Here is a 27,113-nt window from a genome sequence, read left to right as displayed (position 1 = left end):
CATACAGTGGTAACACAAAATTGCTTCTGGTGCCCTGTGCAACAACAGCCTGTTCTTAGGCCCTCTGAGCAAGGCCAAGTCTGATCTCTCAAGATTCAGCATGGGGGTCAATTCTTGGAGAAACCTTCCCTGACTTTTCAGGGTGGCCTACATGTCACGGCTTTATGTGTTCCCACAGCAACCAACTGAAGGGATACCAAAAATCTGGGCAAACATTTGCCATTAGCACTACAGTCTTATGCTTATGGAAGGAGGAAAGGAGTGCTCATTAAAATCATAGATATAACCTACTGGGTAGGTATTTATTTAGCCTCTTACAGTAAATAATTAGAAAGAGTCAGGTTACCTGATTCCTAAACTCTGAAAAAGGTGAAAAGAAAAAAAAATCTTTAAGATGTTTCATGAGAAAACAGTAAGCAGACAGTCCTTGGTTTCCTATATCTGACACAGCAAATACTGTAGCTGTGACAATGGGCTCAGATGTTCATGAGCTTCCTGTATGTGATTCATGAAAACACCAGGGACTGTCTCTTAAATCATTAATTAAAAACATCTAATAAATGTAATTTAAATTATTCCCCTGCTTTATCAGTTACCTGTACATTGCCAGCTATAAGGAGATAGCTATATTTGAATTATGATGTAATATTAATAACATTCTGATTTAGCTTGTGTCCACTACAATTAAGTTCTCTGTTTTGTGGCACAAATGCTCACTGCCCCCACAACACACACCTCCTACCTGCTGGTACCCTCGCTTGTCCTTCCCTCTTGCTCATGAGTGTGTGCACACACAGCATTGACAGGGATAATGTGGTTTATGACACAGTGAAACACACTTTCCTCTGGAACTGTTCAGCTTACTCATTAATTTTGGAGAACCAAAGAAAACTAATGATTCAGCAACCACTACATTTCCTTAAAAATATTTTCTCCCATAGAATACACAATCAATACATTTAAAGATCTTTAAAATGTATGCTGTGAACTGAACTACATGGGAAAGGAATGAGGTACTCATTCACAGGCTTGGCTATCTTAAAATATTGCCTATTTGAAAAACCCCAAGATTAACTTGTAATTGTATCTTTTAAAGCCATTCAGTTTCAAGATATAGACCTAAGTTTCTTCCTTCAAGGGAAATGTGTGAGTGTGGAAACTAACATCATACAATTTGTCTGACCTTACCAAAATATGGACTCTTAGGTCTGTTTTAAAAATTTAAATCCAGTTGACTTTACATAATAATCAACTCTCTTCCTCTTTTACAGCCATAAAACTATTTAGTGATTTGTGGTAGCTGTGTCTTCCAGACACTGCATACATACTGAGTATTCAAAAAGGAAATTAGGTTATAAAATAGTGTGCTGAATCTAGTCAACTGTGTTCATTGAGGAATCACAAAGTAAAAAACACACATGAGATGGAACTAATGGCAATTTACCTGGGAGGGGGACGTCATTCAACCTTGATTGCTCTTATGCTACATGGGTACATTCAAACATTTATTTGGTGGCTACTAAATATCCACAGCCTTGCTAGATTGTGGAGATAAGACTCTGCCTTCTCTAAAAACTTCTAACAGAAGAGGTAAAGCCTGGTTGATGGCTCTCAGTATTTTCTCAACTGTGAGACTCCCAATGGTCGGACTGCCACAGAGGCTTGTTACAGGAGTAAATCTCAACAGTTCAGTCCGCATTGGAAAAGCCCCTCTAGGAAATTTCCACAGATCCCCATTCCCCACACACAGCCTTTGAGACCTGCTGGTTTAGAAGGATCTTGCCACCTCAAAGGGCAGCTCTCAGGACAAAATAACATTACAGGAAGAATGAAGATCTAACAAAGGAAAATGAAGGGCTGAAAAATGAAGACCTAACAATGCAACGTGATTGTATCATTTACATCATCTCTCTACGTGAACATTACCAGGAACTTTGGCATTTGTTTGTAGAGGATAGTAATAATCTAATATTTTGGTGCTACTTTATAATTTATAAAATATGTACAAACATGTTTTTAGGTAATTTTTCATAGCAATGTTCAGGTAGGGCAACACTACTCCATTTATAGACAAAGAAACTGAGGCCCAGAGAAGTTTTAAATAACTTGCCTTAATTTCACACCTAGTGAGTGACGTAAAAAATTAAAACTAAGTTTCTGACCCTTGAAGCCAATCTAGCTTCCACCACAAGGGAGAACCCTTTTTAAAAGTTATTATTATTATTTTTAAGACAGAAAGGTTCTGAAAATCTTCAAGGCAAATAGTGATTCATATTTAAAAATAAATGTATAAATCATTTGTAAGGTACAATAATATGGCTATTAACTGACATTATTGGCTAACAAGTTATTTTGGAAGAGAGCACATTAAACAGAGCACACACACACAAATTCATACTTTAAAAACATAATTTACAGTCTGCATACACAGTCACTATTATAGCAAGTTTTAGGGTGACGCACTCTAGAGCATAAAGCCTTAAGGACATCAACTCAAAACTCAGACTGGTGTGTTTTTCCTCTTGTCTGCTTTCTAGGGATTATCTTCATGTTCTGTTCCCGGTGCCATTATTTCCTTTTAGCTTTAAATGACTTCCCTCAAATTAGCTCCCTCTACCCACCTTGCCCAGAATTCTCTGCTTCTGTAATCTAAGGAGGGGATCAGGGATGTCAAGGGACATTGGAAAACAAACTTCGTTAAGTATTTAAATATACATCCATACATATGTATATATATATACATACAAAGTCACATATATACATACAGACTAAGAGTACTAAACTGTGCCTTCTTAGTGCTTAATCACTTCCTTTATTAGAGTCAAGGATGCATGAATAGACTAACATAACATATAGGGTATAATTTTCATGAACTCAAGAACTGATATGGCAAAATAGCAAGGCTATATTATGAGACTGAGAATCCATACTTTAGCTTAGGTATAGGTTTGGAGTTCTATGACTTGAGTAACGGTCTAACTTTGGCCTTGGGATTAGGAACAGATTGGGTGACTAAGTCCGATCCTAAATATTTTCATCTACAAAAGGAAAATAAAACGACACCTATATACCATGATTTTGTGAAATGAGTTTTACAAATATTATAAAGCTTTATAAAAATAATCTCTTGTTAATTCAAAAATATTTTATATAAAGATAGCCATCTTTTTCACATATTTAATCTCTCTCACACACACAGGATAAAAGAGTAAACTAACAAAACATACAAAAACACAAAAACAAATAAGTCTTTACTCTCACGAAATTTAGATTTTAAATTTACAGCATTGTTTCAAGCAGGTGAATGATTAAAGTCTAACTCCCAAATCAATACAAAATAAACTATATTAATACAAGTCTTAAGAAGACATTCATATAGCCAACAGACACATGAAAAAAATGCTCATCATCACTCGCCATCAGAGAAATGCAAATCAAAACCACAATGAGATACCATCTCACACCAGTTAGAATGGCGATCATTAAAAAGTCAGGAAACAACAGGTGCTGGAAAGGATGTGGAGAAATAGGAACACTTTTACACTGTTGGTGGGACTGTAAACTAGTTCAACCATTGGGGAAAACAGTGTGGTGATTCCTCAAGGATCTAGAACTAGAAATACCATTTGACCCAGCCATCCCATTACTGGGGATATACCCAAAGGATTATAAGTCATGCTGCTATAAAGACACATGCACATGTATATTTATTGCAGCACTATTCACAATAGCAAAGACTTGGAACCAACCCAAATGTCCATCAGTGACAGACTGGATTAAGAAAATGTGGCACATATACACCATGGAATACTATGCAGCCATAAAAAAAGGATGAGTTCGTGTCCTTTGTAGGGACATGGATGCAGCTGGAAACCATCATTCTCAGCAAACTATCACAGGAACAGAAAACCAAACACCGCATGTTCTCACTCATAGGTAGGAATTGAACAACGAGATCACCTGGACACAGGAAGGGGAACATCACACACCAGGGCCTATTGTGGGGAGGGGACGGGGGGAGGGATAGCATTATGAGATATACCTAATGTAAATGATGAGTTAATGGGTGCAGCACACCAACATGGCACATGTATACATATGTAACAAACCTGCACATTATGCACATGTACCCTAGAACTTAAAGTATATATATATATATATAAAAGGCATTTACCAAGTTTCATTATCCATGAACCATCAGCTTTCCAATGAAGGAAAAAGTTACACCTGCATTTAGGTTTTTGCATGTTTATAACTGAGTTATAAAAACAATTCCCTAGGTAATTCCACAGAAACTGCTTAAAACAAGAAAAACTAAGCAAGAACTTCTAGAAAACCTTTTGCTTCAGACATAGAGAAGGGGCAGATTCTACAAATAGCCAAAATGTGAGTTCTGACATGAAGGTGGATCTATAGGTAGGGCCAGCTGGTCAACTGCCTGCTCCAAAATGCCCTTCTCCACATCACTTTATTTTGACATACCACTTACTTTGTTTACTAATTAAGTGAGCCAGAAAGGCAGATTCTTATATTGGAAAGCACAAAGTGGCCTGAGAAAAGTGCCCGATGTAAATTTCACCTATTTATCTTCTACTGAACCAATCGTATAATTAAGGAAAGAGAGAAGGCGGCAGGAGAAGCCTTACAAAAGCAAACTGACTTCAGTAGTGTGCAAATTTATTTTCCCTACTTTTTGAAAAATTGGCCTTCTGGTAACAGAACCCACATTTTCCTAAGGGAAATTCCCGGTCTAGATGGTTCAGGTTGTCCAACTGCAGCCAGAACCAGCCTATCTGATTACTACATTTTCCAGCCACAGGCACTGGGGCAGAGGTGGGCACGTGAGCCAAGTTCAATCTGAGGAGATTCCACTGGGAGCTTTTATAGGAATTGCTAGGAACAGAAAACCTCTTCTTAATGGAGGTCTGCTAGCTGTCTCAGCACCACGAGAGAACGTGCATGAGAACAGAGCCAGAACAAAACCAAGCGACTGAGCGAGCGGGACTGAGTTCTAACGACCTGGCTTAAGACCATGGCTTGCCTGAAGCCAAGCATACACTAGGACTTTCCAGTGTGTGGGCCAATGCATTTCCAATGCTGCTTCAGTCAGTTTGCTGAATTTTCTATCACCTGTAACCAAGAGCTCATAATCCTGAGAAATAATTACTGAGCTCCTTCTACCAATTCAATGCTAGGTTTGAGGACCACCAAATAATTAATAGTGTAAATAATGTAAAAATCATGTAATATCAATTAAGGCAAAAATCAATCTCAAGAGAAAGAATAATTATTTGATTAACTTTTTCATTCCACAACTAAAGATACGACCTTGTGATCTCTGGCAAAACAGAGGGAAAACATTCAAGTCACTTATGTTTAAGCCTCTGAAGCACCGAATCATCTCTAAGAAAACTTCCCTGAGAAATAAACCTTAGGGAGTCTTCATGTGGAGCCCCTTAGTGAATGTAATTGTCTATTACACAATGAATCTTTTACTAATCGCAAAAATTCTACACTTTCACCAGACACAGTTTTCAATATCAATAAAACCATCTGGTCTAAGTCTGACGGTAACTAACTGCTTATAAGTGAGGATGGGGAAAGGTAAAAATAAATTAAAGACAATTTCTCCTTAAGGAGTACAATCTTGGGTCAGAAGCAAAAGCTAGCCTAACTATGCATAGTGAACCTCAGTCAGGTTTTTCATTTAACATGCTCATTTGGAAACTTTCAGGAGGAATAAAGGTGGGACTCACACAGGGACCTGGGGCTTGAACCAGCTGGTAAATGAAATTATTCTGTATGGAACACAAATCACAGACTTCATTCTGATATTAATGTTTTAATTTGCCACAAACACATATTCATACAGAAACCCAGAAAAGGCAGAAATCATGTATTCTGTGTGTGCCTAGTAAAACTGCTATTCCAGATCACACAAATTAAATTTACGATGACACGGAATTATTTTTCTGAGGCTTACTGAAAAACAAACTGTGACAAACAACAAAAAAAACCTCTTTGGTTGATCCTTGCTCAGAATTTCAAACTCTGCTCATTAAATATTGCTCTGTGGAAAATCTCAAGGTGGTTTTTATATAAGGCACTATTACTGTTTATCACTGACAGATGAAATCAAAATTCTTTTTGAAGAATTCCCAATAATGCTATAGCATTAGCTGTACAAGTAAACTACATACTAGGAAAAAATATGTAAAAGGAACACCCACATGAACATTTACCTTCCACTGCTCTTTTGAAGAAAACTTTGCAGCTGCCACAGGTGACTACCCCATAATGACATCCTGAAGCCTCATCCCCACACACCAAACATATTTTTGAAGGTCTTGAAGATCCAGTAGAAACACTTCGTAAAGTAGAGCTGGGGAAAGAAATTGAGATTTAAATAACTACACTGTAAAGGCACATTTAACATGCTGCACAGCTTAGCTCAAAATTTGTCAATATTCATGGTTCCAGACAAGAATTTAGTATGTAATAGTCACATACTACATGACTTAGCAAAATAAAGGTAAAACCTGATATGAATGGATCAATGCTATCAAGCCTATTGTATAGCAAAGCCTCTTTTCAGTACTGAGAAATAAGAAATAATCAAATGTAAATTTCTTTCCTTCTTTTCCTATTTTTGGAGAAGGTTTACCAGAAAATCACATTATTTGCACTTTAAGTGGGCAGTGCAAAGAATCTTGAACCAAGTCATCAGGGACGTATTTGCTGTCCTTTTGTTTCTGCATCAAAGAGCAATAATAATATTACTCAACACTCTTCAGAATCACATTATATATCTCAATTATGCCAAAAATTTTTTAAACCTCCCCTTTCCAAAATAATCCACTAATTAAAAAAAAAAATTATCTTGTCTCAACTGCCAGCAGTTTTATCCCTCTAAGCTCCCGCATTTTTTCATGTTATCTTATATAGATGTGTTCTAATTACTTCATTTTGCTTACTAATTTGAAGGGACACAGCCAATAATAAAACAAAAAGCCAAACAGGGTAAATATCTCAGGTATGTTTCATGGTAAGAAACTGAAGGGCTCTCTGGGAAACAGATTTTAGGGACAAATGTAACCCTTTAGGCAACAATCTGTTTGAATACTTTTTAAGGGGAATCTTCTCAAGATATATTATATAGTACTGTGTTACTTGATGATACTCCCTAAACAAAATGTTGTAACTTCTGATAAGGCATCACAATTCAGTGAAAGTTTAGATATGTACCAGGCAGGCAAACACGTTGATTTTTCAATTTGCAGTCCACATACATTTCTTGAATATTTACCTGCAGGTCCTGTGCAAGATGCCAAGGGAAAAAAAATACAAAAATCCAGTCTCTGCCCTCCAAGTTGGTGGGGGCAGAAACAATTATGAAGATCCAGTAGCAACACTTCATAAAGTAGAACTGGGGAAAGTGCTATGGTGCATTATGGTAAGCGCTATGGTGCAGGCTAACGGGGGAAGCACACTGTGAATAAAGGAATTACAAAACACTTCCTCAAATGTGTCAGCTAACCTGAGTTTTGAAGCATGACTACGTGAGAGCCAGAGTAAGAAAGGGGGCAGAGGCGGAAGGGTGTGCAGTGGCTCAGAGAAATGGGATCTGGATGGGCTCAGAAAACTTTGGGTAGAGTTGCTGTATGTCACTTTTATCACCTTGCTGTCAAAGCTTTTGCCTCCACGCCAAACAGCAGAAACATGGAAAAATGACAATGAAAAGACTAAAATGGTTATGTTACAGTGAAGATTTCTCTATTTTTCAAGTCTGCTAAAATGTGATAATATTGCGTTAATATTTGTTTAAAGTATTTCGAAGTATACTCTCACCAAAAACAGATGAAAGAACAAGCTATACAGCTGCTTAGAGCATGACTGCCGTTGTAGAAAATGACTTCTTAAATCAAGGGCTGAAATAATGTTCCCCAAAGTTGTTTCTCCTTCTGAGAAAAGTGCTCTTTATTATTTTTATTGGTATCCTTTGACTTCTTTATGGCATTCAAAACATTCCATTTCAGCACCAGTAACTTCTTCAACATATTAGCTAGTAAAACTCAATCCATACCCTGTCTGACTCGTCTTACACTTCACAAGAAAATGCCACGGCTTTGTAAATATTTAGAACATAACTTAAAATCATCATGAAAACGTAATTGCTTTTTCACAACTACAAGCATACGTGGGATTTTTATTCAACATTTCTGTGGGCCTTGATCCCAGTACTATTTTATTGGGATCTTAGCTTCTCTCCTCTTTTTCTATCCCAACTTAGTTTCTTGGTGATCTCATCTAGTCTCTTGGCTTTCAGTATCACCAATATGCTGGTGACTTCCAAATATTTATCTCTAGCCCAGACCCCTCCCTGGAATTTCAGACCCATTTATTCAACTGCCCACTTGGTATCTCCACTTGGGTGTCTAACACGCACCTCAACTTTAACATGGGCAAAACTTTGCGGCTCTTTCCCTGCCTCCAAACATGTTCATTTCACAGATATCCTCTTCTCAGTTAATGGCAACTACTATGGGTGGAATTGTGTTCCCCCAAAACTCACATGTTGAAGTCCTAGCCCTTAGTACCTTGTAATGTGACTTTTGGGATTAGGGTTGTGCAGATGTAATTAGTTAAGATGAGGTCATACTGGAATGGGGTGGACCCCTAATCCAATAGGACTGATGTTATTATATGCAGGGGAAATTGGAACACAGACACCTGTATGAGGAGGACACCATGTTTAGATTAAGGCAGAGATCATGGGATGCTTCTGCATGCCAAGGGACACCAACAATTGTCAGCAGACCACTGGAAGCTAGGTGAGAGAAATGGGATTCTTCGTCACTGCCCTCAGAAGGAACACACCAACCAATCTTCAATCTCTAGCCTCCAAAACTGAGAGACAATAAATTTCCATAGCTTAAGCCACCTGGTCTGTAGTACTTTGTTATGGCATCCCTAGCAAACTAATACAACAACTCTTTCCTTCCAGTTGCTTGGGCCAAAAAGCACGGACTCATCTCTGACTCTTCTCTTTCTCTCACACAACACTCCCAGCCCTGAATCTGTTAAATTTTATTCATTTTATCCACAGAACGTATTCAGATTCTGATCAATCTCCAAAAACTCCTCCAGCACCATCTACTTTGAGCTGTCAACATCTCTTACCTGGGGTTCTGCAGAAGCTTCCTAGCTGATCTTCTGGTTTCTCTTAGCTCCGTTCCCCGCTCCGACCACCCTTATTCCCTACCAGCCCCTGCCAGAATGACCCTTATTCATTCATTCATTCCTTTTTTCTTATTTCTATACTCTATCCCTTAATGATCTCATCCACAATCCTAGCTTCAAACAGATCACTTGGTGAATGACTTTCCAAATCTTTACAGCCAGCTCCAACCTCTCCCCCGTGTTCCAATTTCAAGTCTGCCTTATTAGCTTCTTGAGAATACCATGCTCAAAACAATATTTACTTTCTTTTTCCAGATTTTGACGTTGTGAAAGAGTACTGCCATCTGCTAGTTACCCAGGTTCAAACCTTGTACTCTTCCCTCAACTATCCAATCTAATCAGTTACCACCACGTCCTGCTCAGTCCAGCTTTGCAAACTCTCACATAGCTTCTCTGCATCCCACTGTTGGTAACACTGGTTCAGACCCTTGTTACTTCCCAAAGGTTCTTCCATAACTCTAGCTTTTCCTTCCAGTTCATTCTACAGTGACTGCTGACAAATGAATCTGAAGATAAAGGTTCTGACTGTATTACTTCTATGCTTAGAAATCTTCAATCATCCCTTCTGAATGACACTACAAATAAAAACCTTAGTAGGACACTTAAAATCTTTCTCCCTACTATCAGCCTTCTCCTTCAGGGTCTAATAATGCTTAACCTTATGCTCAGCACATACCAACATCCCTGTTGAAGTGTTCTGGTCAACCACCATTTACAGGACCTAGTATTTCCTCTCCCTCACTCCCACTGGGAACCCTGTCCATCATTAAAGGGTCCTGATGTTCCCCCAGCACGAAGTACCACTCTCCCTTCTCCTAACTCCTTCACGTTTTGCTAATCCTTCTCCTTCAGCAGTTACCACTCTTGCTCTTATATTAGTGACCTGTGCACTTATCCTAATCCTTTGAGGGCAAAAATTTTATTGTATGCATCTCTGTGTTCCCAATGCCATTAGTTCAGCGTCGGTACTATTTATTGAGTGAATGAAATCGCACTCCTAATCTCATTAGAGTAGAACATAATTTACAAAAGGCAATTTTACAGAAGGTAAATTAATGAGGCCAAGGTTATCAGCTCAATTCCCATATGGTTCATTTAGCTTTGCACAGAGGAAAAAAAAGAATCCAGGGACAGACTATTGTCAAAAGCTCAGCCAGCTGTCTTGCAAATATATGCATTATTAACACAAGAGACAGGCCACAAAAATAGATGGGTTTGGAAAACTCTAGTCTCTATTGAAACACTATCACGTGTCTATCTCTGAAACCAAAAGATGGCACACGGTTGGAAAATTGTATGCATCCAGTTTGAAGGAACACATTTAGATGATACACATCACAAAAGACAGAGGGAGAGAGGGCTCGCAGATCTTGAACTCACTTTCTTCTTAGACACTGAATGTCTTCAAAATACAAAGCATGTTTAGTGATTTGTATGTCAAAATTCAACTTCAGAGTATAATAAATTTACCAAACATCTACACATAGGATGTAAAGCCCAAACCGAGGGCCAAACACGCAGGAATCAAAGACAGGAATGGAGGCTCAGTAAGGAGGCCTGGGCTCTAGTTCTAGCTCCACTATTAACTGGTGAAACCTTTGCAAAATCACCTCTCCTCTCTGGGCCATAATTCTCAGCAAAAAGAGGTTCAACAGATGATAGCTAAGATCCTTTTCAAGATACCCTTTTAAGATAAAAGTATAAAAATAAATGGAATTTATTTTTGTATAAGTTTAATATAATTAAACTTGTCCTGATCAAGTTTAATTCAAACTGAGTTGCAAACTCAAATGAAAAACAATGTATTCTGAAAACCAGTAAACATTGTTTGATCTGGATCAAACATAAAAAATGTAACAAAATATTATTCTTTCTAAATCAGCTAATTATATAACACTTAAAATCTTTTTTACATTGATATAGTATCTGTGCTGCTGATTTTGGTTAAAATGTCTGAATAAATGTAAGCCATAGATGGTATTCTACATCCCTCCAAACCATTTTAATATTGAAGAGTTAGAAAAAACTACCCAAACTCATCATTTTGGGGGTTAATAATCAAAGAAACATTGTTCACAGAAAGAAGTTTATCATCAGCAAAGGTAGTTCAGAGGGTTTTATACAACTGTTAAAATATTATACAGGCAGAAATGAGTGAACATTACATTTCCATTTGTAAAGACAGTATTTCTCTTAGGGAAACACAAGCAAGCTGCAACTATTTTCAATACTAAATATACTCCTTCTAATGACTCAGTAAAGAGATAGAAAAGATTAACCAAAGGTTTATACTGATTTTGGTGACTGTCAGGAGGAAATACACTAGTCAATCATCAAAAACACTTAGTGCGTTATGTTTTTCCCCAAAAGGATGGTGCTTGGGGAGAAGTAACAAGAAGCTATGTAAGAAAAAAAAATGATTTTTTACAAAGCAAAAAATGCCTGGAGAAATTGGCTCACTGAAAATCTCTAAGGCACTGCCAGGAATTATCATATGTAAAACTATCTTTCCCATCCTTACAGTAATTTCGTAACAACACAGTAGTGACTGATCCACTTTCAGTGATTAGAAATTCTTCATATAAAAAGTAGTCTTATTTTTTAAACTCACTCAATATGAATTAAACATACCTATCTTTTATACTATTACTTAATCAGATAAAAGCTTCTACCACCACCACCACCAGCTAGAATGTTTTCTGTTTTTCCATATGTAATCAATTCAAACATTCATTCGCCTATCTTAGAGCACAGTGAGAATTGGGAGGACCATATAAACAGCAGATCAGGAAACATCCTCACATACTGATCTGAACATGCTGGTGTGTTTACATTATTCATTAACTAGGCCAAGTATTGAAAGTCTACTGTGGGCCCCACTGTTCTAGGCACTCAGAAAAAACTAGAAGGAGAATGTCTTTATCCTCATCAAACTTCTATAGTCATGGCGAACAGAGGGACAATACAGAAGTAAACAAATAATTTCAGATAGAGGGAAGTACTATGAAGAAAATGACAGACACTGAGATCAGACAGGGAGGGTGGGGGAGACAGGATCCATTAGATAGCTTCGGAAGGCCTCTTTCTTTTTTTTTTTTCTTGAGACAGAGTCTGGCTCTGTTGCAGGCTGGAGTGCAGTGGTGTGATCTTGGCTCACTGCAACCTCCACCTCCCAGGTTCAAGCGATTCTCCTGCCTCAGCCTCTAGAGCAGCTGGGACTGCAGGCACCTGCCACCACGCCCAGCTAATTTTTGTATTTTTAGTAGAGATGGGGTTTCACCACGTTGGCCAGGATGGTCTCAATCTCTTGACCTTGTGATCTGCTGACTCGGCCTCCCAACATGCTGGGATTACAGGCATAAACCGCCGCACCTGGCCCAGAAGGTCTCTTTCTTTGGTGATACTGAAATGACAGAGTAGTCAGCCACGTGAAGATGCTAAACAAAGGTAAAGGCAAGTGCAAAGTCTCTGAGACAGGAATGAATGCAACACATTCCAGAGAGAAAAATGAGGGCAATGGGGCCAAAATGTAGTCAACGATGAGGAAGAAAAGAGGAGAGGGTGTACGATGTGAGGTCCAAGAAGATGCTGGGGCTGGATCCCATGGCTTTGGAAGGCTAAAGAGGCAGACTATTATCCTGCATGCCATCACAGTGCTGTGAACTCTGGAATGTTTTAAGGAGTCAGGTCACATGATCGGATTAACATTTTAAAATCTTACTGTGGCTGTTGGGTGGAGAATGGACTGCAGAAGTGGGTGACCTTGGACATGGGCAGACCAGCTAAAGAAGCTTCTGCAATTGTCCAGGCAGGAGATAATAATGGTGTGAAGTAGGGTGAAAGCAGTAAAGACAGTGAGAAGTGGCTAATTCAGAGAAATTGTGTTAAAGTAGACAGTACCAACAGGACTTGCAGAAATACTGGATGGCGACACTATTAACTGGTATCTAAGATGGGGGGAAGAGCAGTTTGGAGAGTTACGGGGAATTTCTTTTGGACGTGATAGTTGCAGAACAATATATAGAGGATGACATGTTCCTATATTTGTAGATAAAAGAATTATAGTCTACCCATAGGAAAATCTAGGAGCCATTTACGTCAGGTTTATTAACTGTGTGCCACAATTTCCTTATCTGTTAGGTAGTGATAGCAAAGGTCTTACCATATTGCATAGTTTTAGATTAAATGACTCAATTTATTCAAGAACACTTACAACAGTGTCTGACAAAGAGTGTTATTTAAATTCTGACTATGATTAATTAGTATTATCATTCAATCTATAATTTTTTTTTTTTAATTTTTTTAAAGAGACAAGGTCTTGCTATGTTGCCTAGGCTGAATTAGAATTCCTGGGCTCCTGGGATCCTCCACCTCAGCCTCCCGAGGAGCTGGGACTACAGGCACGTGCCACAACACCCAGCTAGATCTATAGCTCTTAATGGTGGCTGCCATAATAGTGGACCTACAGGTAATTCTACCATTCTGTATTATATTTTTCTGTATGGCTTTTAATTTGTAAAACAATGGTAAGCAGAAGACAGGGTTTTTAAAAAAATAATTTAAAATAGTACCACAATTGTTTGTTTGCTGTATACAGTAAACAGAACTTTGTGTGCATACGGATTTCAACATTTCTCGTAAGAATTCTGGCTCTCCTGGTGTCTGCAGTGTATAGGTTGGGAACAGCCACATTATATCATTAAGATAAATAATTATTAAGATTCAAATATATACTCTTTTATATACAGAACACTAAATCTAAGAAACGGAAGGATTTGGAAACCATCAATGTTTTTAAAAATACATTTAACAAACATAAATCAACTTTAACAACTGTTTTACTGAAATTATTATTTTCAATACACTTAAAATATACTTTAAAACCGCTTTGCTTAGTTTCCTTTTGTTTTGAAAAGCTTATATTTTGAGTCACAATTTTTTTTTTTTTTTTTTTTTTTTGAGATGGAGTCTCGCTCTGTTGCCCAGGCTGGAGTACAGTGGTGCAATCTCAGCTCACTGTAACCTCCACCTCCCAAGTTCAAGCGATTCTCTGCCTCAGCCTCCTGAGTAGCTGGGATTACAGGCACCCGCCACCACGCTTGGCTAATTGTTTTGGATTTTTAGTAGAGATGAGGTTTCACCATCTTGGTCAGGCTGATCTTGAACTCCTGACCTTGTGATCCACCCACCTCAGCCTCCCAAAGTGCTAGGATTACAGGTGTGAGCCACTGTGCCTGGCCTTGAGTCACAATATTTAACCTGAAGTAACTCCTTCTAATATTCTCATTATTTAGGGGGAATATTTGAGAGCTGTTTCATGTTATATTTTCTTTTATGATATTATTATCTTTGCTGACAAATGAATCATTTATGTTTTGGAAGATATTTCCTAACTAGATAAGGTTCATCCTCTCAAGCCATGATTCATAATGCACTACAGATAGGAATTAACAAATTGATGCACACCTTACAACCTGAGCTGTCTGAATAAAGTTACAGCTAAACTGAGAAAATTTGAGGACATAAATACTTTGGAAAATAATTAAAAATACCTTGGAAAATAATTTAAAGCACAGTGATGATAATTAGTCTTCCACAATTTACTTTTTTGTTTGGGGTACTGGAGCAAGGTAAAATTGGAGGTGGGTCAAGAAAAAATTATGCCAACTGCAGATGATGGCAAACACACTGAGATCCAAAACTCAAGGAGCTGTGCCTTAGAGACAACCATGGAAAATGGTCCAAATCATCGAGGGTCTGTAACCTGAGATTAGGTGTTAATGATTCTAGGACAAAGAGTTGAAATATCTGGTAAGCAACCAACAATGTGGCATGGAAAATGAAGAAATAGCTTTAAAAATCTACCATGTTAAAAGATATAATTAAGTGACTGATTACAACTTTTAATATGCACAATAGAGACAATGAATGAATAAAGGCCTAGTGAACTGAAAAATCCAGGGACCATTGGACAGGGCAAGCTTGAAAAACATGTTCAACAAGAAAAAAGTTGCAATGTAACTTAAAAGACAGGTTGTCCTCAGAGAGTAAGGACTCCATGTTCTTTTTGTGGAACAATGACTGACTGAGCCTACCCAAAGGCTGAAGAGTAAGGAGTAGAGAAGATCCTAGATAGAAATCTACAAAAAATCAACATTTCTGGTTAGGCAGGGAAAGAAGAGCTTGCTAACAAACCTGAGGAAGAAAAGTCCAAGTGGAGGAGCAAGATAAGGTAGAATCTGGGAATCAAAGTGAGGAAAAAGCATCTGTGACACTACACCGTGTGTAGTGTCAACTGCCAACAAGAGGACAAGACTGAAGGCTGACCATGGGGGTGTGGTCATTGTTGATACTGTTGATCTTACCGATGGAAGTTTTTAAGCATATCTGCACATGTATAAGATGCATATGTAAACTATATTCAAGTAAAAAAATCACTCCACATCTTTTCTATTAAGGATTTTCCATACTCAGGGAAGTTGTCTTTGTCATAAAACCATACCCAATACTATGCACTTCAGCATATACAGAGTCTCTAAAGAGATCTAATATCAAATCATCTCCAGAAACATTTACTGAGCATGCATATGCCAATCAGTGGTTGCTGATACAATGACTATATCTATGCACAACAAACAACAAAAACAAACAAACAAAACACCTGTCAGCACAATTTATTTGCCTCTGCAATGTGTGGCATGTGTGAGTGTACTTATACTTATTATAAGTTATTCAGAATCCTCAGGGAAGGAATCATGAACTTACTGCCTCATCTGTAGATTAGTACAACGTACATTTTAAGAAAATGACTACTAAATGCTTGAGTGTTTTTACCCATAAATACAGTGGCTTCCCTTTTGAAAAAGATTGTATAGGTACACATGTGTATGTGACATAATTTAACTTTTTCCCCTGTAATATTATTCTTACATTAAGATACAGACTTAGATGCTGACACAGATGGCATGAGACTCTGAGAACTGATAGGTAACAGACCTAATGTGAATCTTGAACACGAGTTATTTAGAAGTTACTGATTTCAGCATTTTTTTTTTTTTTTGCTTACCACATTTTCAAAAAGTTGATGTAAAAAGTGTTTCATCATGCTGACTTTTCTCAGCAACAAAATATGGCTTCTTTCTATAAATTTAATTAACAAATCAAAGCTTCAAACATCTTTTTCCCCAGTGTTTTTCCTCACGTTGTAGAAATAATCATTTTCCTTGCCCTTGTTACTGCCCTCTCAATCCACCTGACGCTGTGGGTGACTGAGACACAAGATCACAGACACTGTTCCATCGGTCCACTTGCACCCTCTCTTCTACTTCTCTCACAGTAAGTTCTTTCACAAAGGACAAAAGGATATCTTTTATTATTTCAGAAATTTACATGAGAATGTTTCCAGAGCTCATTCTAAAAATCTATAAATACTTCACAGTCATTAATGACAAATAATGGCAATGTTATAGTGCCTTTGCTGACATGACACCATGCTATATTTATTTCAAACCTACTATCTGACTTTCAGCGGAATTACCACTCCTCAAAATATTTAAAATGGTATCTTAAGATGACATCAAAGAATGGTCTCAAATAAATCCATTCTTTAACATTTCAGTTTCTGAATCATCAGTGAAGTCTTCGGGTATTTTTTCATTAAGAATTCCCTGGGCGGCAGAGCGAGACTCCGTCTCAAAAAAAAAAAAAAAAAAAAAAAAAAAAAGAATTCCCCCAGCAGAAAACAGCAAAGGTTTTAAATAAGAGCAACCATAGGGCACTAGTCAGTAGTTTGGATGACTGACTCTGCAAAGAAATTCAGAGCCACCTTTTCTAGTCAAGCCCCAATATACTTCAGGACTGATGAATCAATGCTGTACGGTTCCAACAATGGTTTCCTATGCTCACTTTTAACTGAGCTGCCATAGGAAATAGTTGTTTTCTACCTGTTTTCAAATCCTGATTGCAAAATCAGGAATTTCTTATGGTTCATTTTAACACATTTCTGACCTCTGGCTTTAATAAAACCAGATTCTGCTATAGGATAGCATTTCCAATTAGATAAAAATTATTATTTACTATTATGTGGGCAATAGTACTCTACTAAGTGTGGTGGTCATAGGTCTTCAAGGGTAAACATTAAAGTATGGAAGCGAAGTTGGAAACTGCTTCTTCCACTCCCAGACAGCAGAGTTCCCTTCCATGACCACATTCTCCACGAATTTGAGCTGTTATTTTTAAAATTCTTATTGTTGTTATTATTTTCATATGCTTTGCTATTTTTTTCTGATCCATTTCACTGTTTCCACTTTTCAAGGGAAAATTCTACTTTAAAAATGATTTTAATAAGCCAAACTGAATGCTCATTTCCTGACTTGGCATGACCAGAACAATGAAGGAATCCTGAGTACTTTCTTTGGGTCTTTGTTTTTCTCAGGGTTTGAAGTTTGGGGCTGTTTCTTTGACTTCCTCCCTCCATAAATATTTGAAGCCTAAGGTTTCAGAAAGGCTGTTTCTTGGCCACTAAGATTTTCGTCGCAGAGTGAACCAGTGCTGCTCCATGTGGCCACACGAAAGTACATAAAAATATAGTATTTCCTTAGCCACCACCTTTTCTAGATGCCTTGCACTCTACTCTACATTTAAGGAAAATTTAAAAAAAAAAAAAAAAAAAAAAAAGCAAAAACTACCAAATACTCTACCTTTCTCTATCTCTGTCCCCTTTCCACCTACCCACATCCTCCCCTCATATATATTTTGGCTTTGAGAAAAAAATCTATCACTATTAGGGGAGCCGTGGGATACCTGGCCCTTATTAGAACAGATATTAAAATTACTTAAATATTTAATTTAAATTAAAAGGACTATTTAGATATTTGCCAGTGGTTGGAGAGGAAGAAGAAAGAGCTAATCAGGGCCTGGCTTCTTTCTAGCTAGTTCATTAGCTAGCTAGTACCTTCCTCCTCACTAGATTTCTGTTGCTGTCCTGGTATTAAAGAATAAGGATAGTTACTTCCAAATATCCACCGAAGCCTGTAGATTATATATTATGAGCAATAAGCAGTTATTGAAACAGTTATCTTCTCCCTCTATTCATTTATTCAACACAACTACTAAGCAACTAATGTATACCAGGGCACTGTTCTAGGTCTCTTGATATGTATCAACTAACAAAATACACAGAAATCCTGATACTTAGAACTCATATTCCAGCACCAGGGAATAGCAAGGGGTGGTGGGAGTTTGCAGACAAATCCCTACTGGAAAGTAAAGGAATATTAATATATACATTAACTTCTAGGACAATTTCACATTACCTCCTCACTCTTATATATATCAAGCCTGTTTAAAATAGCTTTTCTTGAAAGCAAGAAAAATCAAGCTGGAAGTTCCAAATTCAGTTAACTCAGTGTAACTTCTATTTCTTATAAATGAGATAAAAACCATGTAGATTCAAGAAAGTGCTCTCAGGAGTACTGAGTGAGGATTGAATTAGATACCTTTATTATTTAAGCCTGTGGTGTGTGTGTATAAGTGTGTGAGAGAACCCTGGGAATTTATTTAAGTCTATATTCCAGTCTTTTCTGGCCTTCAGTGACGTGTGGTAGTCCTTCAAATAAAAAGGCATCCATAGTTTTACTACTGGCTTTAATGCTCAATTTAAGTATTTTCCAAGGTTACAAAAATTTGTACTTACAAATGGCAATTGTTAAGTATACCAAAATAACTTTCATCTTTTGCCTAACACTCTTAAAAGCAATTACGGATGTTTTTTTCAGAAGTTTTTAAAATAAGAGTTAGGCTTTTGTCTTTGGCACAGGTCTGAGAAAAGATGAAAAAGGTTTTGAAAACAAGGCAAATGGGATACATATCAAAGCAAACATGATATTGTTTAGGGGTCAGAAGTAAGTAGTTCCACTGGCGTTTGCAAAAAAAGGAAAAGACTTCAGTATACCTATAAATAGTGATAGAAAATGATAAAGAAGTTGAAGTAGCCTGTTTCTTTTTTTTTTTTTTTTTTTTTTTTTTTTTTTTTTTTTTTGAGACGGAGTCTCGCTCTGTCGCCCAGGCTGGAGTGCAGTGGCCGGATCTCAGCTCACTGCAAGCTCCGCCTCCCGGGTTCACACCATTCTCCGGCCTCAGCCTCCCGAGTAGCTGGGACTACAGGCGCCCGCCACCTCGCCCGGCTAGTTTTTTGTATTTCTTAATAGAGACGGGGTTTCACCGTGTTAGCCAGGATGGTCTCGATCTCCTGACCTCGTGATCCGCCCGTCTCGGCCTCCCAAAGTGCTGGGATTACAGGCTTGAGCCACCGCGCCCGGCCAGTAGCCTGTTTCTTTGGTTTTAACTGCAAGAAGGCAAGAAATAGTGAAGTCACTGTGATCCGTCTTGCTTCAAATGTCTTCCTGCCATGTACTGGGGCCAGATGAGAAAAAGAAGGACAGTCATCAATACCACCTGACCACCCACCGCAAAGATATGAGTGAGCCTGGCCTTTCTCCCTCCATTTTATTAAATGGAAATACTTAAAGTCAGATGGATGAAATCTCCTATGTTTGATTTCAATGCCATTTGAACATGAAATTAGGACTGCTAGATGTTTTGACTAGATTTCAAGGACATAATATCTTCCTCTATTAAAACTGTACCATCAATGCCTGTTTAAGATAAAGATTTTGAAATCTAAGGCAATATTCTCTTTCTTGTGCTTGAAACAATGTATATAGAATATTCACTCTTTGGGAGAAAGGGATTAATCGTTTGAAATGTAAGTGACAAAACACATGTGTATACACACATGTATATACCTAAGCAACATTTACCAAGCTTTAAAGATTGTGGTCGCTATTTTTTTTATATATATAGTAAAATAATGTTAAGGAATCAGATGGTATCTTGGGTTTTTTTTTTCTTAATTTAGTAAAACTTACCCAAACTGAAATATAATTTTCAAAGAGCTACAAAAAACGAGGGAGTCAGCCCCAGAGGGGCTGGCTGTGTTCCCAGCACAGTGTATCACAGGGACAGGAGGCAATTTAGAAGAGCCAACACAGACACGAGAAGGAACACAGGGCTGAGACAGCAAGGTGGTCAGGAAGCAGAAAGACAACGAGAAGCAGAGAAGGTACACCAAGTCAAGGCTAGGAACTAGCCAGAGCCAGTGGGCACAGAGATCCTTAAAGTCATGACTTAAGGGAAGGCTCCAAGTTGAAAGGGCTATCAGAAACCAGGCAATGGAATCACAGCAATCCTGCAGTGGGCACAGGGGGGTCACGCTCCAGAGCAAGAGACGAGGCAGCTGGTGCAGCTAGGGTGGAGCTGGGGGACATTGTGGATAACAATGTCAAGGGCAGATAAACTTTGAGGTCTGTAGAAGCCGGCTTCACACTAGGAGCACTGTACCCCAGCCCTGGCCACGTCACACTCAGCAAAAGAGAAACCAGTGGGCTTGACGGGTAATAAAAGGCAGCTCATGAGAAAAAAAAAAAAAAAAGATAGGTAATACAGGTGAGAAAATAAAGGGACAGAAATAATATCTTTATAAAAATAACAAGTAGCCAGAAGCAGCAAAAACTTTCCAAACATAGTATTTTACAGGATCTGCTGTTAAGAACAAATGGTGTTCAAAAAGAAAAATGGCAAATAATTTACTGGAGTCTTAGAAAGACACATGTATATAGGTTTAGTCAGCAGATTTACCTAACAATGGCATGTATTTTCATGAAAAACAATAGCACAGATAAATCTGAGAGTGATATGGCTTGGCTCCGTGCTCCCACCCAAATCTCATCTCTAATTGTAATCCGCATAGGTTGAGGGAGGGACCTGGTGGGAGGTGAATGGATCATGGGGGCTCCCTATGCTGTTCTGATGGTGAGTTCACATGAGAGCTGATGGTTTAAAAGTGTTGGGCAGCTCCCCACTCGCTCTTGCTCTCTCTCTCCTGCTGCCATGTAAGACGTGCCTTGCTTCCCCTTTACCTTCTGCCATGATTGTAAGTTTCCTCAGGCCCCTCCAGTCATGCAGAGCTGTGAGTCGATTAAGTCTGTTTAACTGACTCAGTCAATACCAAGTCTCAGGTAGCTTTTTCTTTTATCTTTTTCTCTTTTTTTGAGACAGAGTTTCGCTCTTTTACCCAGGCTAGAGTGCAATGGCGCAGCTTCGGCTCACTGCAATCTCCGCCTCCCAGGTTAAAGTGATTCTCCCATTTCAGCCTCCTGAGAAGCTGGGATTACAGGCTCCCACCAACACATCCAGCTAATTTTTGTATTTTTAGTAGAGACAGGGTTTTACCATGTTGGCTAGGCTGGTCTCAAACCCCTGACCTCAGGTGATCCACTCGCCTCTGCCTCCCAAAATGCTGGGATTACAAGCATGAGCCACCGTGCCTGGCCTCAGGTAGTTCTTTATAACAGTGTGAAAACGGACTAATACAGAGATAAAGGGGAAATAATTCTAAAGTACACATCTAAGTTCACTGTTTATCTTCTAAGCAGAGAAAACTATTTTTAACTTAAACAATTATAGCCACACTAAATGGAAAGATCATTAAAAATCTGCTTATGACAAAGTTGCAAAGGGCTACCTTAAAGTACACAGGTAAGTTGATGAATTTTTCTAATAAGTGTAAGAAATTAAATGTAGGAAAATAGATTTGTTAGGGTGGAAGAAAACTTTCTACTATACATTTGTGGGGTAAGAAAATTTGTTGAGGTCTAAAATTAAGTCTAAAAGGGCTTATTTTTATTTCCAAAATATAAATCATAAACAAAGAAGACATTATGAGGAATTCAATTTACTATAAAGTAGATAAGCCAATCTTATCTTTTCTTTTTTTTTTGAGACAGAGTTTCACTCTTGTTGCCCAGGCTGGAGTGCAATGACGTGATCACAGCTCACTGCAACTTCCACCTCCCAGCTTCAAGTGGCTCTCCTGCCTCAGCCCCCCACATAGCTGGGATTACAGGCATGCACTACCAAGCCTGGTTAACTTTGTATTTTTAGTAGAGATGGGGTTTTGCCAGGTTGGTCAGTCTGGTCTCGAACTCCTGACCTCAGATGATCCACCCGCCTCGGCCTCCCAAGGTGCTGGGATTACAGGCATGAGCCATGGTACCCAGACACCAATCTTATCTTATAAATAATAAAAAATATGAACCATAATGAAAATAACTAATATTATCACGTGTTATACAACTATCAGGGAAAAAAAACTGGAGTTCCCAAGAGTCAAGGAACATCAAGCAATTTTGAAGAAATTTGGAATTCAATTCCTGAAATAGGGAAAAGTATTTCAACTTAGGGATTTTTAAACAAATATATAATGTATGACACATTATGTATTAATATAAAATACCATCATAATAAAGATGGGATGATCTGGTTACAAAATTCCATAGTACTATTTAAGTATTATTCATAAGCCCCCCTTACTCTTACAACGTGTTAAAATCATTCCAAAATGTACAGAGCACAGTGAGCCCAATGTAAGATTTTCACCTGACTCAGAATCTTGGAATCCTTATTGCAAACACTTTATGAGAGTCTTAAAATGTTTGACCCCGAAAATTTCCTGGAATAGGAGAGGGAAGGCATATGTAGTGAGGGACACCAGAAGAGTGAGGTGCTATTTTGTTGATTTCCTATTAAATACTAGAATTCTCCATATAAATTAGGAATTACAGGTTCTGATTAATTTGGATGTATTTGCCTGTATGGTTTTTTCAATGTTATTTATATACCTACAACTCTGATATGCATCTTATGATTTGCATTTTATAGATCTTGAAGTAGACTCAGAATATACTAATGAAAGACCAAAGGTTGGAGAGTTTATCCCTACTACTCAAAAGAGTTGCACAAAGTTAAAAGACTTAGTATAAAATTAAACAAATAATGATATTACAGTACCGTAGAACAGATATTTCCTCTTTCTAATGATAGGCACAGTTCCGGCAAGCTTTACCCAAAATCTAGAAAAAGGACTATTGTCTGATAACAACAGTTACATAATGGTGCTTATTTAGCAAGTGGAACTGAATGAAAATAGATAAGTATGGGCAACCTCCTTTTCCCACAATCAGTAAAAGGCTGTTCCCGAGAAACAAACGTCAATCATTCAAATGTGTACTACAATCTCCTATTGTTTGTTCAAGAGAAAAGTGCAGTAGCACTTCCGAGATATAAGGGGAGGCAACAGTTTTACTATTTTTCTTTTATACTATGAAATCCTTCATGGCTAATTTATAACATGAATACCATAACCCAGTGATAAATGTCTTTTATAAAGTTTCAAGAATATTGACAGCTGTCTTTCACTCCAGTTAAAATGCCTGATTACATTGGTGTATTATTTCAAGCAAAGACTGCACACAATTTACTGTGTGTTTAGTAACTTAATAACATTTAATCACATTTATTTCACTTGATCTTTAGAAACAAACAAAAGAAATCAAAATATTTATCAATATGTTCTGTACTATTCTTTAAAAATAAAATATTTTATGGGAACTGGATATATGGTAGCAACCTGAAGACTGAGATCATCTTTTTATTTTGGTAAATGTTAGCATAAAATTCTACAAATCAGAATAGTCTCATAAATAAAAGCTTAAATTTCATCTCTAAAAAAGTTCAAGTCTGTTACTTTGCAATATTAAGATAACAAATACCCAAAGAGGACATTTAGAAACTATTAAAACAATATGAATCATTGCTGTATAGAAAATAATGTACCTTCAATCCTCATGGCTATAGATCATCCTCACAGGCAAAATGAAGTTAAACTAATTATTCAAATCTCTAGTATATTAATCTACATCAAAAATTTATGTAAGCCCAAGCACAGTGCTGCATGCCTGTAGCCCAGCTACTGGGGAGGCTGAGGCAGGAGGATTGCTTGAGCCCAGGAGTTCAAGGCCTACCCAAGCAACATAGCAAGACCCCATATCTAAAAACAAACAAGTTCATGATCAGCCTGGGCAACACAGTAAGACCGCATCTCTATTAAAACACATTTTTAAAATAAGCAAAAAATAATATTAAATAAAAAGGGATGTGTTCTTTTATTTGCAATCTAAAGTTCAAGCAAGTAACAGGGAATAAAAGTTGTACACAAATGGTGACCAAATTTAAAATAATCTGTACCTCAGGAAGGCTGCTCCCATGACTCCTACCCCACACCGGCATTCATGCCAGACAAAGCTAGCAGCTTTGTATCAAGGGCCATACTAGTCATCAGCCAAATGCACAGGCCAAGACCCGGAAATGCAGGAGACAGCTCTTCACCTATAGGACCTCATGAAAAGAAGGCCCAAAATGTGAGTCACCAAATGAATTATCCTCCAGGGAAACAACATGTATTCTCCAAGAGGAGAATACATTCCTAGCATCCCAAGATGGAATTCTCTGCTATTAATAACATTATTTCATAAAGGAAATATTTTGAAGAATACACCTCAAAGGACTTACAGAATCAAGTCTTTTTTTTTTTTTTTTTTTGAGACAGGGTCTCGCTCTATTACCCAGCCTGGAGTGCAGTGGTGTGGTCTCGGCTTATTGCAACCTCCGTCTCCCAGGTTCAAGTGATTTTCATGCCTCAGCCTCCCAAGTATCTGGGACCACAGGTGCGTGCCTGGCTAATTTTTGTATTTTTAGTAGAGATGGGGTTTTGCCATGTTACCCAGACTGGTCTCGAACTCCTGTCCTTAAGTGATCTGCCAGCCTTGGCCTCCCAACACACTAGGATTACAGGTGTGAGCCACTACGCCCGACCCAGAATCAAGTTTTGAAACACAACCTATTCGTAAAGTGAAGACAGCTCACATTTGTATGTACTAAATGACATGCAAAAAACTTTCCCAGGACCCTAATCTGATTACAAATGGTAACTCAAGAAGACTAAATAGGAATGCATGACTGTAAACATAAATACACACACACACACACACACACACACACACACACATTTTCAAGTTTTGGATAATGCCTTGTTCTTCTCCCCTACCACACTCCAAATCCCTTACCCTTCAAGAAAGCTGTTTTTATGGCTTTGTCAGGAAATTCCTCCTTAAGAAACTTTGGTGACAAATGTACTAGATTCTTAAATTTAAAACACACAAATACCCACACATGTTAACATATGCAGACTACTATATTTCACACTACTAGGTAAACAGACAAAGTATGTATTCACTAAAATGCAAGCTACTCAACAACAACCACCCTTTAAAAAAAAGAAAAAAAGTGGATGGGTGCGGTGGCTCATGCCTGTATAATCCCAGCACTTTGGGAGGCCAAGGCGGGTAGATTACCTGAGGTCAGGAGTTCGAGACCAGCCTGGCCAACATAGTGAAACCCTGTCCCTACTAAAAATACAAAATATTAGCCCGGTGTGGTGGCAGGCGCCTATAATCCCAGCTACATGGGAAGCTGAGGCAGGAGAATTGCTTGAACTCAGGAGGCGGAGGTTGCAATGAGCCCAGATTGCGCCATTGCACTCCAGCCCAGGCGACAGTGCAAGACTCCGTCTCAAAAAATAAATAAATAAATAAAGTTCTGGCTTTGAAACTAGTCTTGAAGTTTGAACACAAGTACTGTCAAAGGGGGAAAAAATCAGGACTGATTTATTGGCTTGTGAAATAGGTAAGTTTTCCCCTAACACATTGGTAGAAAAATTGCAAAAGCTGTTATTTGAAGACAAAATAATGAGTGATTAAATTAGACTGAAACTTGGTGGAGGTCACAACACTAAATGAACACAATCTTTAATTCCTTTTCTTCCTATTATTGGATGAGCTATAACTATAGAGAATATACATTTTATGCCAGGCTTATGCAAAAAGGAAACAAGACACTCTAAAAATTCATGACTAACAATTCGAAATTAACATATGAGCAAAGCCATGCCCTAGGTCTTCCATTTCACAGTATCAACCAGAAAGGTTAAAAGTCTTTACATAAAAGCAATGCATATGTTAACAAATTTGAATATAAACATAAAAGGCACCTATTATCCTTGAGGTAGGATGAAGTAAGAATTTAACTTTAATCAAATCAACCATTGCATACATTCTGTACCACACTGTTTAGCTACTTTATTTTATTTGATTTATTTTTTTGAGACGGAGTTTCACCTTTTATCCAGGCTGGAGTGCAATGGCGTGATCTTGGCTCACTGCAACCTCCACCTCCCGAGTTCAAGTGATTTTCCTGCCCCAGCCTCGCAAGTAGCTGGGACAGGCGCCTGCCACCATGCCTGGCTAATTTTGTATTTTTAGTAGAGATAGGGTTTCACAATGTTGGCCAGGCTGGTCTTGAACTCTTGACTCAGGTGATGCGCCCGCCCCGGCCTCCCTAGGTGCTGGGATTATAGGCATGAACCATTGTGCCCAGCCTTAAAGTAGTAATTTTAGTTGGCTTAAAACTGACAAAAATATCTTATTTTTACCCTAAAATAATCTGTTTGCATCAGGAAAATGTAAACTTAGCAACAGTAGATAAACCTAGCCTTTAACAAAATTTCACTGAGCTCCTAGGGGAGAATAAATCTAGTTTTCAACAACTGTTAAAAGAAAACTTAAAACAGGCTATATTTTCATAATTTTTCTGAAGTACACTTTTGGCTAACTACTATCAGACTTAATGTGACCCTATTTCCCTGGAGAAATAAAAATGACTTGTTCTGCAATTTTTCAATTTATAAATACAGTTACTTATTCACCTAGATGGGTTAACATGGAAAGACAGTTACAAGCAATCCCAAAAAGAATGTCAATTACAGTAAAGAAAAAGAAAACAGTGTACTCAGAAATAACAAGAATGGGAGTTTTCACATTGCCTTAGCATATCAAGTATATACTACTAATAAAATTAAT

General features: G+C 38.0%; 1 protein-coding gene across 3 annotated transcripts in view; it reads right to left on the bottom strand.

Annotated features, from left to right (window-relative positions):
- The window catches only part of NR3C2 (nuclear receptor subfamily 3 group C member 2), a 363,688-nt gene that overhangs the window by 178,136 nt on the left and 158,439 nt on the right, over nucleotides 1–27,113 (bottom strand). For 2 of the 3 annotated variants that reach the window (XM_017959114.3, XM_017959113.3), the window contains exon 3: nucleotides 6,243–6,382. In XM_017959114.3, the coding sequence (XP_017814603.1) occupies nucleotides 6,243–6,382 (140 nt within the window). Of the gene's footprint in view, nucleotides 1–6,230; nucleotides 6,383–27,113 lie in introns of all 3 variants that reach the window. The other variant, XM_017959107.3, reaches the window with a different exon arrangement.

This window comes from Papio anubis, chromosome 3 (genome assembly GCF_008728515.1).
Source record: "Papio anubis isolate 15944 chromosome 3, Panubis1.0, whole genome shotgun sequence".
Taxonomy (NCBI): domain Eukaryota; kingdom Metazoa; phylum Chordata; class Mammalia; order Primates; family Cercopithecidae; genus Papio; species Papio anubis.
This window is presented reverse-complemented; position numbering and strand designations above follow the sequence as displayed.